This window comes from Aspergillus pseudodeflectus (genome assembly GCF_044049435.1).
Source record: "Aspergillus pseudodeflectus strain CBS 756.74 chromosome Unknown BJX68scaffold_28, whole genome shotgun sequence".
NCBI classification, from domain to species: Eukaryota; Fungi; Ascomycota; class Eurotiomycetes; order Eurotiales; family Aspergillaceae; genus Aspergillus; species Aspergillus pseudodeflectus.
Genome location: NW_027263804.1, coordinates 278455 through 291263, shown reverse-complemented (window position 1 = coordinate 291263; position 12809 = coordinate 278455). Strand labels below are relative to the sequence as shown.

General features: G+C 51.2%; 3 protein-coding genes across 3 annotated transcripts; 2 read left to right on the top strand and 1 right to left on the bottom strand.

Annotated features, from left to right (window-relative positions):
* Positions 1–363: 363 nt before the first annotated feature.
* BJX68DRAFT_109594 (protein phosphatase regulator GAC1) lies at positions 364–3178 on the bottom strand. Its single transcript, XM_071035893.1, has 2 exons — positions 3162–3178; positions 364–2698 (listed from the first exon to the last, which is right to left on the bottom strand). The coding sequence occupies exon 2, from the start codon at positions 2626–2628 to the stop codon at positions 574–576; it is 2055 nt and encodes a 684-aa protein (XP_070897862.1). The 5' UTR covers positions 2629–2698; positions 3162–3178; the 3' UTR covers positions 364–573.
* A 7229-nt stretch (positions 3179–10407) lies between these two features.
* BJX68DRAFT_239532 (uncharacterized protein) lies at positions 10408–11437 on the top strand. The gene is made up of 2 exons (XM_071040554.1): positions 10408–10534; positions 10598–11437. Exon 2 carries the CDS (start codon positions 10889–10891, stop codon positions 11396–11398), a length of 510 nt encoding a protein of 169 aa, XP_070897861.1. The 5' UTR covers positions 10408–10534; positions 10598–10888; the 3' UTR covers positions 11399–11437.
* Positions 11438–11754: 317 nt separating this feature from the next.
* Positions 11755–12784, top strand: BJX68DRAFT_109376 (bZIP transcription factor). The gene is made up of 2 exons (XM_071035892.1): positions 11755–11841; positions 11903–12784. Coding segments are annotated over exons 1-2 (798 nt in total). The 5' UTR covers positions 11755–11839; the 3' UTR covers positions 12699–12784.
* The last annotated feature ends 25 nt before the right edge of the window (positions 12785–12809 follow it).

Genomic DNA, 12809 nt, shown 5'->3' with positions numbered 1-12809 from the left:
TCAAATCCGCAGAGTAAATTAACAAACAGTGTAGACTTTTCAACTGGTAGTCGAACCTCTCCATACAGGGCGAGGCCCAGAGTCCCGCTAGGCGAGCGTCTCCATATCGGAGACGATAGAAGGTTGAGAAGCGAATAAAAGAAAGGACGCACATAAACTCGTAATCATGTTAGGACCGTTCCTCTGATGAATGCGTGTTGGCTAGACGTATAGTAGATGCGCCGCCGCCTCGTAAGATATGAAATGAGATAAACAATACAAGAGGCAGAAGTCTCGTGTCCTCGCGGTTTATGATGCATCGCAGAGGTTGAGCCATTTGCGGGAAACAGAAAAAGAAAGACAAATACAAGTAACAGACATCATTGCGGATAAAATAGAAACCACATCGGACAAAGTTTGTGGCGTAAAGTGGTTCGGAAATCACAAGACAAAGAATGGTGGCTGAATCGACAGGAGCCGTTTATCTCATGATCGGATGGGGTAGAAACATTGCTGTGGTCATGTTTCAAAGAATATGCTAAAAAAAAAGCGAGAGGGGGGATAATCTTCGGTTATGAAACGTCAGACAACAATTTAGCCACTTATCATGGCTGGTGTTTGCGATTCGTTGAAGAGTCGTTCTTGTGCAGGCTCGAAGTACTTATATGAGAAGGTCTTGGGAGACGCCGGTAGGCTCAGTGGTGCGTCACCGGTGCTTTCCTTTGGTGAATAGCTAGCAGGTGAGGAAGCCGGCGAGGAGAAACTGGTGCCTTGACTCGAGCTGGTGTCGTTTACTTTCAGGGTACGGTTGAGGTTGGGCGAGGAGTTTGGGGAACCGTAAAAGCAGTAGCGATCAACGAGTTCTCTGTAGACGGAGGATTCGCGGTGCGGCTTGCTCGACATTAGAGAAGAAGGTTTCTCGGATCCGGTTTGAGCGGACTGTGAGACAGGCGATGCGGTCCGCACGCCGGAGCGTGGCGCTGGCGCTGAGGTGTCTGACTTGGCCTGTGCAGCAAGCATGGTGCGGTCATGTTCGGGTTTACTCCGTATGGCGGCAGACAGAGATGACTCAAAATCATACCGATTGCCGAAGACCTGATGGCCTTGCTTGTCGCGACGTATAGGCACAGGCGCCTCCGGGTCGTGGGGCATGTCATCGTCAACTTCAGTTTTGCTCTTCCGATCGCTTATCGGAGGTCCGAATGATATATAGCGATGCATGTCAGAGAAATCTTGAAGGGACGAAGGCATCGAATGGGGCCGACTGCCAGATCCAGTGAAACTTCTGCTTCGGGGCAAGTTGATTCGAGGCCGAGCACAAGGGATCGATTGTGTTTGAATCTTCGGCTTGGGAATCTTGGTAAAGTTGACTTGAAAGTCCCTCGTCTCGTTATTGTCCCAGAACTCTTGACCGTTCACATTATAGCGAATGCAGACAAACATGGTCTTCTTGTCGAGATTCGTCTGCTCGTCGAGTCTGATGTTGAACATGAACCGGTCGTAGCCATCCTGCAGCTGCTTTTGTCGAGCATCGTGACTGTACTCGGCAGTCACTTCCGAGGTTGTCTTCCAGCTGTCAAAAGTGAAGCGGGCCGCAACATGTTTCTGGAACGCGAGATTAGCAACCACTACCATGCCGACCAAAGAGTTCTTGTCGGACGAGAGGAACAAGCGCTCAAGGCGAACACGTTGATGAGGCAGAGATGGCGGCTTGTGTGGAAAGTTCGACAGGCGAAGTCCCCATTCATAGGATAGCTCGGACTCTGTGTTGGTAAACGGATATTCTCCATCTGCATCAAGGTCCTCCACAGGTGATGTATTGGCACTAACAGCCTGTGGCTTGTCAAGCTGCAGGAAGTGGCGGATATGCTCCAATTGAGCATCAAAGTGGACTGCTTTTGAGTATGTTGGAGTTCCAGGCATGCTTGAGGGTCGCCGACGAGCAGATGGTGGGCGCAAAGCGGGTCTCACAAGCTCCCCAGACTTTTTGCGGACCATCGGGTATTTGGCTCTGGGCTCATCATCTCGATCACTCTCCTCTGGAGAGCTCGTCAACGCCTCCTCCTGCTTCCGACTAATAGCGTTTTCAACGAAGGAGCGAGAACGAGAAATCATGCGGTTGTCTTTTGTCAGACACGGCCGAGATGGTTTCCCAGCATGGGTTGCCGTCGTGCCCTTGCTTCCTGCGTGCATGTCCTCTGGCTGTTTCCTCTCTGGCGATGACGAACGCTTCTGCTCGATTGATCTGACAGCTGCCTCCAGTTCCTCCAGTTGAAGCACATCCCTCGGTTGACTAGCCGACTCTTCATCACTAGAGTTCTGTCCAGACTCCGGCGGGGAAAGCAGGGCCCCAGGTGGGATCGGTCCCTCGCTCACAGGCGGAGGGGATTGCCTGATACTGGCATAGATATCGGTGTTTTGCTCCAACTCCCAATTGTTCTCTGGTGCTGGAAACACAAATGACTTGCTATTTGAGGGAGAACGTCGATGGCGACGAACATATGAAGCTGAGTAGGACTGAGGAAGAATTAGGTCGACGGCATGAGGGTCCGCCACGGTGGGTGAGCTAGGAGAAGGGGGTGTGCTTGGATCGGAGTGTTCAATATGTTGCGTAGAAGGCGTCGTCTTCAACGGCGCAGTGTATGGCATCCGGCCGGTCTTGTGAAGGAACACAAGGAGCGGGCAAGGCGAGGTGAAGAGGGAAGACGGGAGGAGCGCTCTGCGGACGCGGATATGGAGTAATTAAAGAATCAGTCGAGAGGCGATGTATCTGTAAATAGAGCCTTCTGGTTGGGGTCAGCAGCTTATCAAGCGAGGCATGGGTTGCACAAAACGACGGACGGTGGCGCCAGATGTGAAGGCTCACAGATGTACATGCAGGGTTCAGACGATAGAAGTGAAGCATAGTATGCTGGGGGTCTTGAAAGCCCTAGAAAGTCTGGGAGTTCAGGAGCTCAATGGAACAAGTTGGTCCAGGTGGCCAGAGGAACACGACGAAACAGGAAGGAGCGATGCAGCAACTTTAGCTGATCAAGGACAGGCAGGTACCACGACACGACACACGCGTCACACCATGGAAGCAGGCAACGGCGGCAAGAGAAGCTCAACGAGAGGGAAAGTGACCGATGCGACAGTCCGAGTGGGACGACAAAGCAGCTGTCCTGACATCAGAGTGATCATACCTTGTATATACGACATCAACGCTGGTGATAGTCAAAAGGTGCGCGGAATGCGGCGGGTATAGCAAGCAACAAGGACGAAAGAAAGGGAAGAGGAGTATATTAAGCTAGCAGGGCGATGGAGAAGCAGATAAGGATCTAAAATCAAGAAATAAACTGCACGAAGGGCAGGGGCGGCAAAGAAGAGAAGGATTCCAGATCATGGAGGAGTGGGGGGGAAGAGAAGGAGGCGCCCGGTTAGCTCCTGGAGGTGATATATAGATTATAGTTCGTGGAGGGGATAGCATTAATAGAAAGAATTATCAGGAGCGGGAGCCAGAGATTAATAGATTAAATTCTTGGGAGAGTCATGTAATAGTCGTCATTTTATCAATGGGTTAGTATAAGAGACTAAGCCTGCCAGTCAGTTCTTGTTAGTCTGAGACCCGCCCGGAGCTGCATGCACGCAGTGCACTGATATTGGTGATAAGGCGGGCCCCGGAGAGGATCTGACCGGAGGCAAGGAAAATTTCGATTCCTCAAAGCTCGTGAGGGGCAACGAGCCCACCCCCAAGTCGCTTGTCTGGCTCGCATTGGCCTTGGTGCATGTTATGATACATGGTAGCTCTCTCCAGAATTTTAGACTTCCTCGACCAGAATTTTACTGCTTATCAGAGTTTCTTTGACCTGAACTCTTGGTTCCCGGATACGGGGGAAAAAACCTAAGGTTCGAGACTCGGCAACCCCATTGATGATTGGGGGTTGCCGCCGCACCCGGGCCAGGCAAGGCACACGGCAACCTTGGAAGTTGGCGGGAGAATGAAGGATTATTATCTTGATCGCAATGATGATGACGCCGATTACTATGATTCTAGGGTGACAGCCGCGCCTGTCACTAGTACTGGTAATTTTCACATTGATAATAGTATAGGTGACTAACCAACTTAAAATAGGCGATCGAACGGTCTGGGACGGTGGGACCATCCCTCCAAGACTCCAAGAGAGGCAGCTCAAAAAAGCCACTGAATGCGCCCCCCCAGGTCGACGGGCCACTGGAGAAGAGAGGTCGCACTGTGCCACCTCTAACGGATTTCGCCTCCCGATCGCACGATTCAGATGCATGTTAAGCCAGCGACAAAGAAAAGTCTGATATACTACTTTTCACGTTCTCTTACCTAGCAGCCAGGACTCCTCGGAGCATTCGCCATTCGCCAGCTTGGTGTCTTAGCGGGCCGTACGCTCAGTCATCGACTCATGGCAAATCCAGCGGTGAGTGCTAGAACTATATTCTCCACCGGTGAGAAGGATGATGATTGGGAAAAAGAAAAAAAGGATGGTAACTTTCATGTTTCAGCAGGTGGAATTGCCTATCTCCTCTCTTCCATCTCGCACATGGGCTACGATTATCGTTGAGACCTGGAGAGCTCTCGACCAGGTGATCTTCATGGCTGCATCTCCGGAGTCTTCTGTCTGGTCCACCCTGGCGCTGCATGTCTGGGAGAAATGAATGCTAACTCGGTCGGTACTAGAGGCTCTGACCCTTCCCTCACTCCCGCCAGGAAAACAAGGCAGGGGTGCATTACTCCGGTTTCTTGTCTATCGCCTGTTCCAAGTTTTTTTCTTTTTTTTTTTCTTAAGATTTTCTTTGCGCCGTATTTGCTTTTTTCGCACATCCGCCTCTCCCTCCGAAAACTGGGAATAGCATCATATTCGACGAGCGCCGCTGAGAGCAAATTGAAGCCACCACCTGTCAGTTTGGTGGACAGCAAAGGTTCCGATGCTAAATTGCCACTTTGATTGACAAGAGATAAGATGTCCCATGGAAAAAGTCCTCCTCTCCTCCCCCCTACTCCTCCCTCACCTCCCGGACTGATCGAGTGAGTGTCTGGAAGCTCCCAAGGAATTCGAGCAGTCATCATGACAGGAGGGTCTGGGTTAAGATAACCGTGGGAGGTCTTTTGGTCTCCACCGTTGACCCACCGTAACTTCCTCGGTATTCGCACTAAGGGCGTCCAGGCCTTTGTCCTTTGCGCCCTCGCTATCCAACCACAGCCCTGCCACGGGGGTTGTTGAGGCGAACACAGTCAGACTCTGTTTATTTATTATTCATCGTTTTCAATCTCAACTTCCTTCAAACGCGTCGATTCGATGAGTTTGAGATATGTTATATATGTCCCGGTTTTGATCCCCCAGGTCCGAAGGAATGATGGAGAAGTCAATGGGGCCATCAGCTCAGCCTCTTGCGTCAATCACGACGTTGCAGCCGTTGGAAGCCTGGGAGGCTTCACCCCACGAGACTCATTAACTCTTAAAAGGAATGTTGACTCTCTTCTCATGGTTACCGGGCAATCTCCAGAGTTTTCGATCTAGTATACTACTCTCGCTCCGCTTCAGCTAGGACTGGTCGCTTGTCGCGAGGGATGAATCCCTCGAGGTAAACCTGGGGCTATATCCATGCAGGATCGTACATAAGTGATCACCACCCCTCATTCTACTTTCATCAAAATCATATGGGCCGAGGCGCGCACCTGGCCACTGAGTTTATCTGGTGTCCGATCTCGACGGAACGAAGTTTTTCGCAGGTGCAACAACCCATCGACTCACTGTTCGCAATCATGAATCCCGGCAACCCAAAGCCGTTACCCATCGGCATATATGGGGCAGGCCATTGCTAGCCCTGCGCCAGGCGTAAGGATCAGGACCGCGTTCGACTTACGACTCTTGCGAGTGAAAAAGGATTGATATCAAAACGCGAATGCCTTGGAAATGCTTCTTAAATGACGTCATATCTTCTCAGCACTCCACCTCATTCTGGATTTCCGCATTGCGGGCCTCTACTCGTGCGCGGAGTACGGAGTACGCTGAGAAATAATTCTCCGGACATCAAGATTCATGATACCTGCACAGACCGTCATTCATCAATGGAATCGTCCTGCCGCTGGCCAATGATGCTCTCCTGGACTATTCTACAGTAAGAATAGATTTGCGTGAAGAGGTGGGACATTCGTCTTGGCTTCTGAGCGTACAATCTCTATGGTTGCTAACCGATTCCGGCATCTCGGTGGTTTCCTGCACAGATCGCAAGGACACGACATGAAGAAGATTTTCCCCATGGATGCTTGACGGCACACAACCGCGCATATCTGGGGGAATTGGATCTGATCTCTTTTCTGGTTATCGTGTATCTGCCTTCGCTCTCTCCAGCCCCTGACCGGGAGTTCGAAAAGATCTGCAAACTATCTAGAACTCCTCGATCACGCCATTTTCAAGGAACAGCAAGAGTTCTCTTTGTCTGCTGTATAACAGTCGGAAAGGTGTCTATCATGTATCTCGCGCTACTGTAGAACGATTTGATATACCCCAGCCGTAGCTAAAACTCCCTGACGGGCTGCTGTCTTCCACCCCTGGAGTCCACAAACTGTCTACGGTCTTTTATTCCGGACATCGGAGCTTCCCTGAGCCGTACTGGGTATCAAACTTGGACTACGCCCCGTGTTTGCATGCCAGCAGCCTCCATGACGAAGAGCGTCCGGGCGCTTGTCTCGCACATGCGATCCACTCTTATCAAACCCCTACAAGTGTAATCAAACAACGACTCCTCAGTTGCTCGGCGGTTCCCCGCCAGAGAACGAGGACTCCATCGGTGCATCGCGTGTGTCGAGTCTCGAGGATGTCGAGGGACAGTGGTACAACATCGCAGTTTGCCACTGGCTTTTTCATTTGCTAATTTTATTTACAACTGATATTACCTGCAATCGCCAGGCCCACAATCAACATCTGTGCTTCAGAATTGTCTCTCCGAAGCAAGGTACATTATTCCCTATGGCGTGGTCGAGAGAAGAAGCGACTCTCAATTGTGTTGATCTTGGATGAATCTATCACTCGATATTGGCTGTCAGTGGTAGCATCTCCCGCCAATCAGGCGGCCCCAACGGCTGCTGAGTCCGAGAAAACAAGGAATGCTGCAACCCTCCAACACCTTAACACCGGTGCTATTGCATCGGCTTCTCGCGCCCCGACCGTCGTGCCGGGAGGCGATTCCAATGTTGCTGAATTACCGCTATCCTGGCCTTCCCAGAAAAGTTCTATAACTTAACTTGAGGCGATGCATAGCCCTACCAAGCCGAGCATCGAGTTGAAAAAGACAACCTGCGTACGGGATTACAATAATAGCTCGAAAACTTCTGGAGTCTGGGCCTGAGGGGTACGCTGTCTGCCCCTTGAAACTCCTCTTTTCATCGAGTCTGAGCGCTCTCGCGAAGGAGATCCCTGTCCTCACGGCCCTGACCCTTGCACCTGCCACCTGTGCGTTGTCAATGATATCCAGCTATATCCAATCCTCAGCACGGGCCAGACGGTTAGATCTCGAGGGCAGGCTTGCTAGATATCAGGCATGTCAAGCGCCGGAGGGGGTAGCCAGAGATGATTCGTGCGCCCATACTTCCAGATCGGCAGTACGGCCACGGTCGAGCCCTTCGGATTGCCTTTTCTAGTCTTCCTCATCAGGAGTATACTTTGCTGCTATCGATTTCCATGTCGCAATGGGCTGGGGGTGTTCTGAAACAGCGGTCAGCTAACTTTGCCGCAGCAGATGATATTGCGAAGACGGGCGTCTACTAAGAGTTGCTCTCGACATGAAAAACTCTATTCTCGATGAGTACCCAAATTTTGTGATGGCCGGAGTCCGCCGCTTATCTCGCCATGGTTGCTTGCACGCTATACTAGAGACCGTCTACGGATATCATCTTTAGGCAGTCGCCTAGAAAGGGCCGTCCCGCTCAGATTTGGTCAACTGATGGCAGCTTTGACGATATCTTCATCAGTGCAGACAACAATGAGGCCCGAGTCCCCATGGGGAGTCGGGGAACAATGTACTCTTACTTGCGTCGGAGTTTGCTGGTCCACCGTCGTTATCAGTGGAGTGCGCGATGCCCCGCTTCAACTCCTCTTCACGGTGAGCTTTTTGCTCCATCAAAGTTTCTGGTCCACCCGCCTGTATGCCATCGCCGACTCATGAGCGCAGTGTTGGCGACGAGGATGGAAATGGAACATCACTTACCTTTCAGGAATCTCCTATCGCTAGTCTTCCTGAGCATCTGCAGGACGGCGTCTGATTGCCCGGCCGAATCGACAAACTTCGGCTTCCATGCAAAGAATCTGCACCGTCCGACCACCTGACTCTTGCTTGATCGACGAGCGACCGTCTCAAGAGGTCGACAGGTACTCGGAAGTATTGCGACATTCGGACTCCGTACCTGAGGCGAACAAGGACCCAGATTGAAATAATCTCTTATTGCGCCCCGGTCGAGCCATAGCGCCCGCTGTGCAATGGACCACCCAATAGGCGTGCTCGCAAGGCGCACTCATTGTGAGGTGACAGCGACGAGGCGCTAATTATTTGTCCAGACCACACGAGGCCGTGCTCTGCAGTTGATGGCGCACTGGCGGTGGGGCTCGAAGCTTACGGGCTTATTTTAGTGTCGCGAACTGACATTTTATCTGCAGCCAATGCATTAGGCTGGGGCCAAAGCTCGATAACGGCGCAGTCTCGACATTCGGAGCTTGAGGCGCTATGCATGTATGCATGTATGCATGTATGCACCTGTGCTCTCGGACCCCAGCCCTTCATCGAGAGTTGACTCGACGCGACCCAACGCCACTGCTGCAGCGAGTGAAATCCACGCTTGGGGCATCATTTCAGATTATTCCGCTCCGTATATCAATCTTCAACGCGGATCAGCCGGAATGTCGCACTGCGATGCATTGCAAATCGAGCCGATCTGTCGTGCACCATATACTATGGTATACTATTGGACTGCAAATCGCCACCCCACCCACAGTTATACTCGAAAAATATCGTGCGATTGCAGCATTGAGTCCTCTTAGCCTCGACTTCTAATCCGACCTCAGGAAGTATTTTAAGCACAGTCCGCCGCTTAAACTTCGAACTATCCTCCACCCTCGATTCTGGGCCCTTAGCTCATTCCGCCCCTCTGAACTTTATTCTCCGGGATTGACTCAATTTCCCCCTTGTCGCCGCCTATAACAACGAATAGCTTCGCCACTGGAGTATATCTCCCAGACCATATGGCTGGCTGGCGCTCATAACCATGGGTAGCGCTGGCGGGGGGGAAGTGAAACGCAGATCCGAGCGCTATCAACCCCTCCTCGCGGTCTCTGCGTGGCCGTGGCGAAGCCGCCAAAGCACATGTCAACAGCCCCCTAGTTGAAGTGGCTTTTCAGAACTTAATCCGACCCTTGAGAATAACTTCCATTAGCGGTCAGAGCTTTGCGGCAGACGGTACGAGATATTCTGCGGGGTGCATTCGAATCCTCCCTGTAAGCGCGAACTCGGCTCGAGACATGACATGTCAGCTGTCGCTACAGTCATAGATGGGTATAGATGCCTTGCGGGGTAGATAACGTTTTTGACAGCACATCAATCTCACCTACCGTGCGCAATGAGCGCCTAGCCGAAGAGCTAGCCCTGGCTATACGAGTGAGCCGACCCAACAACATCCAACCCTGGCTCACTTAGTATCAGCTAACTCACCCTCGGCCGATATCCGCTATTTGTCGCGCCATCGTTTTCTTCAGATGATCTCGTATCTCAGACGGCCCGCAAGGTCTGTGTCCCTATAGCGTCGACAAGGTAGGTATAAGATGTAGCAAACACAAAAGGGACAAAAGTACCAGCACCGCCAGTTTCGGGGTCGGATGGGATTTCTCCTCTCTTTTCTCAGGTTTCTTCTCACGTCGCGGAAAATTGTTCCCGATGGGCTCAGTAACCGCGAGTATGATACCATCGTCTCCATGGTGCTACCTATTCACCTGGCTCTCTCACACCTCCCTTCCTCTAGCATATGCGGAATCTATCGAGTCACTACAGCAGACCGGTCTACACCTGAGCAAGTTTAGAATGATACAAACTGTATGTTTATACCTATATAGAACCACCATCTAACCGAAAGGATACTGGGAACCATCGCCCCTTATCTCTCCCGTCTCCCTTGCGCTGCTTGGATGGGCTGCACATGCCATAGGTTTCTTCGCTTACCCCCTCCCAGTACCATAATAGTACTATCCAGGTAGGCACCGGGGCATCTGGCGATATACATTCTTATCTCGCCCTCGCAGCGCTAAACAAAAACAGCGATCGGTCCATCTGCGACAGGAGCTTGGAAGCTCATGGGCCTACAGCAGCGGTATCAACCTTCTCGACGTGCCTATATACCTCTAGATCGCTAACGGACGACTCATCTCCCCGTCAGTCGGCTTCCATAGAAGTGCGAGGTTGAACGCCCTGATTCCAACCGCCAGACCTTCCCTCGAGAGAACATATCCACAGGAAACCAGAACGGAGCAAAGACATTGTCCCTGTGAGAGTCCTAATTCATGTACGTCAAGAAGTGAGGCTTCTGAATTGTGAGACTGACGCTGCTGGTCGATGAGATGGCCAGAAGACTAGAATACAGCCTAACCACCTAACGAATTGACTACCAGTCTTGTCAGTGTGGGCAGTATTTCCTCAAGGTATTCCATCCTCCGAGCGTGGTTACTATTGTGCTATTGTGCTATTGTGCTATTGTGCTCAATTTGCCTTTGGCTCACTCACTGTGAGTTTGACTGAAAGTGAAAACCATCGCCGACACTGGCAAATTCTATTGCTTGGGGGAGTCAGCGCTGTATTTCAATGCCGTCTATCTACTATGCTTTGAACGCTGATACTTCTCGGAACTACATAGGGCACCATGGTACCCTCTACGCTAATCATATCGTCTCCAATAGAGAGTCAACCTAGTTCTCTAATTCTTGAATGTCCGTGGCTGGTTCTTGAATGTCCGTGGCTGTCGACATCCGTGCCATTGCTTCAGACAGGTTGGTGCCGTATCGCCGGAGAGTGTCTCCATGATATTCAGAAACCTGACGTCGTCGGTAGCGAAGCAGGAGAGCTGAAGCCCAGTCAATACCAGTCAACTGACACCCACCCACGGTCTGTAGGTCCTCGTCTTCATTCAATTCGCGTGTCCTTCGTCCCTCAGCCAGACCATCGGGCGAGCCTAAATACATGTCTGACACACGCACACCACGCACAGCCGAAGCAAAGTTCGGTGAAGCCGCCTCCTCTATCGGGCCAAAAGATGGAGAAACTCTCGAAGGAGGACACTCAACGCCGAAGCCAAGTGGGTCCGGCTTCGGAGGCATTTGGTCGTAACCACAACAGCCCTTCTCGTATATTCACCATCGTTAGGAATGAGTAATACCTTGAGCTGATATATACCTTGACTTAGCTAGTCTTATCAACCATTCTTTTTTCCATTTTTGCTTTAGCGTTTTTGAGCCCAAAACACCATGATGCGTAGCCGTCCACACTTCTGTATAGATGCGCGCCAAGACCCCCAATGACCTCCTCGCTCCGAGACCAGGGCATGTGCAATGGGGCGGACTGTGTGGGTATATACTAAGAGTATCTAAGGGAGAAGTAGTCTTATTGATATAAAGAGTTACTCAGAGCTAATTTCTCGGGGGGTTTGTAAATAATTTATGCGTCAAGCAACTATATATCGCAGCGACCGATTCACTACTACGACCACGACCTTCATATTGCTCAGAGAATATTCTATCGATTACAGCGGAACAAGAACAACAACCATCAAGAGAAAGCGCACGTCAGTAGCAAGAGCAGGTCTCACAAAATAACAATGTTCGTCTTTCGTCTATCCTTCCTTCCAAATCGCCTCGAAGAAAACTAACCGCCATCACAGGCAGCCACAACTACAAATACCTCAAACCCAGCAACACCACCTCCAACTCCAGCACCCTTCAAAAACCACAAGACATCCATCAACGCTCTCCCCACAAGAACTCGACCTCGACTATGACTACGACGATATCGACATCTTCCCAACAGGTCTGACCCCAGACCTAACCTGGATCGACCTCCCAGTTGCCGCGCGAAACGCAGACACTGCAGACATCTCAACCTCGAATCTGAGTGTGCGTGATGCTTTTGATATCTTGGATATATCGCTCCCGGATCCGGTAGTCTGGAGCCCGTACGAGTCCTCGGCTTCAAGGTCTGCGAGTTCGACGCCTTCACACCAGCCGACTGCAGAGGCTCTTTCCAGATCATCGAGTCCGAGTACAGCCACAGTTACAGCTACAGCTACGAATACCTTGTCGGACGACTCTTTTCAGTTCATAAATGCGGCACCGGTAGCTGCAGGCACTGGCACCGGAATGACACTCACAACACCCCCGGAGCCAGGCCCAGGGCCACAAACAAGGTCCAACCTACTTCTCCTACCAAAATCTACCGCCACATCTTCACCTACGGGTACTCCATTTGATTCATCTCTTGCGAAAACGAGAGGAGTATCGAAGCGTCAGCTCAACACGGAGGCGGCGCGGCGATACCGGCAGCGGAAAGTGGATCGAATGAATCAGCTTGAGGAGGAGTTGGAGCTTATAAAGAAGGAGAGGGATGAGTTGCGGATGAGGGTGTCGAAGCTTGCGGGGGAGACGGAGGGACTGAAGAGCTTGTTGGATGTTAAGACTTAGTCTGGGCTTAGATATATATCTTAAGAGATCTGAATTAACAATTGGCCCTGGCTTCTAAATGTGTATGGAATATGATCTAAAGACTGGTTGATCTACTAATACTACATGTAA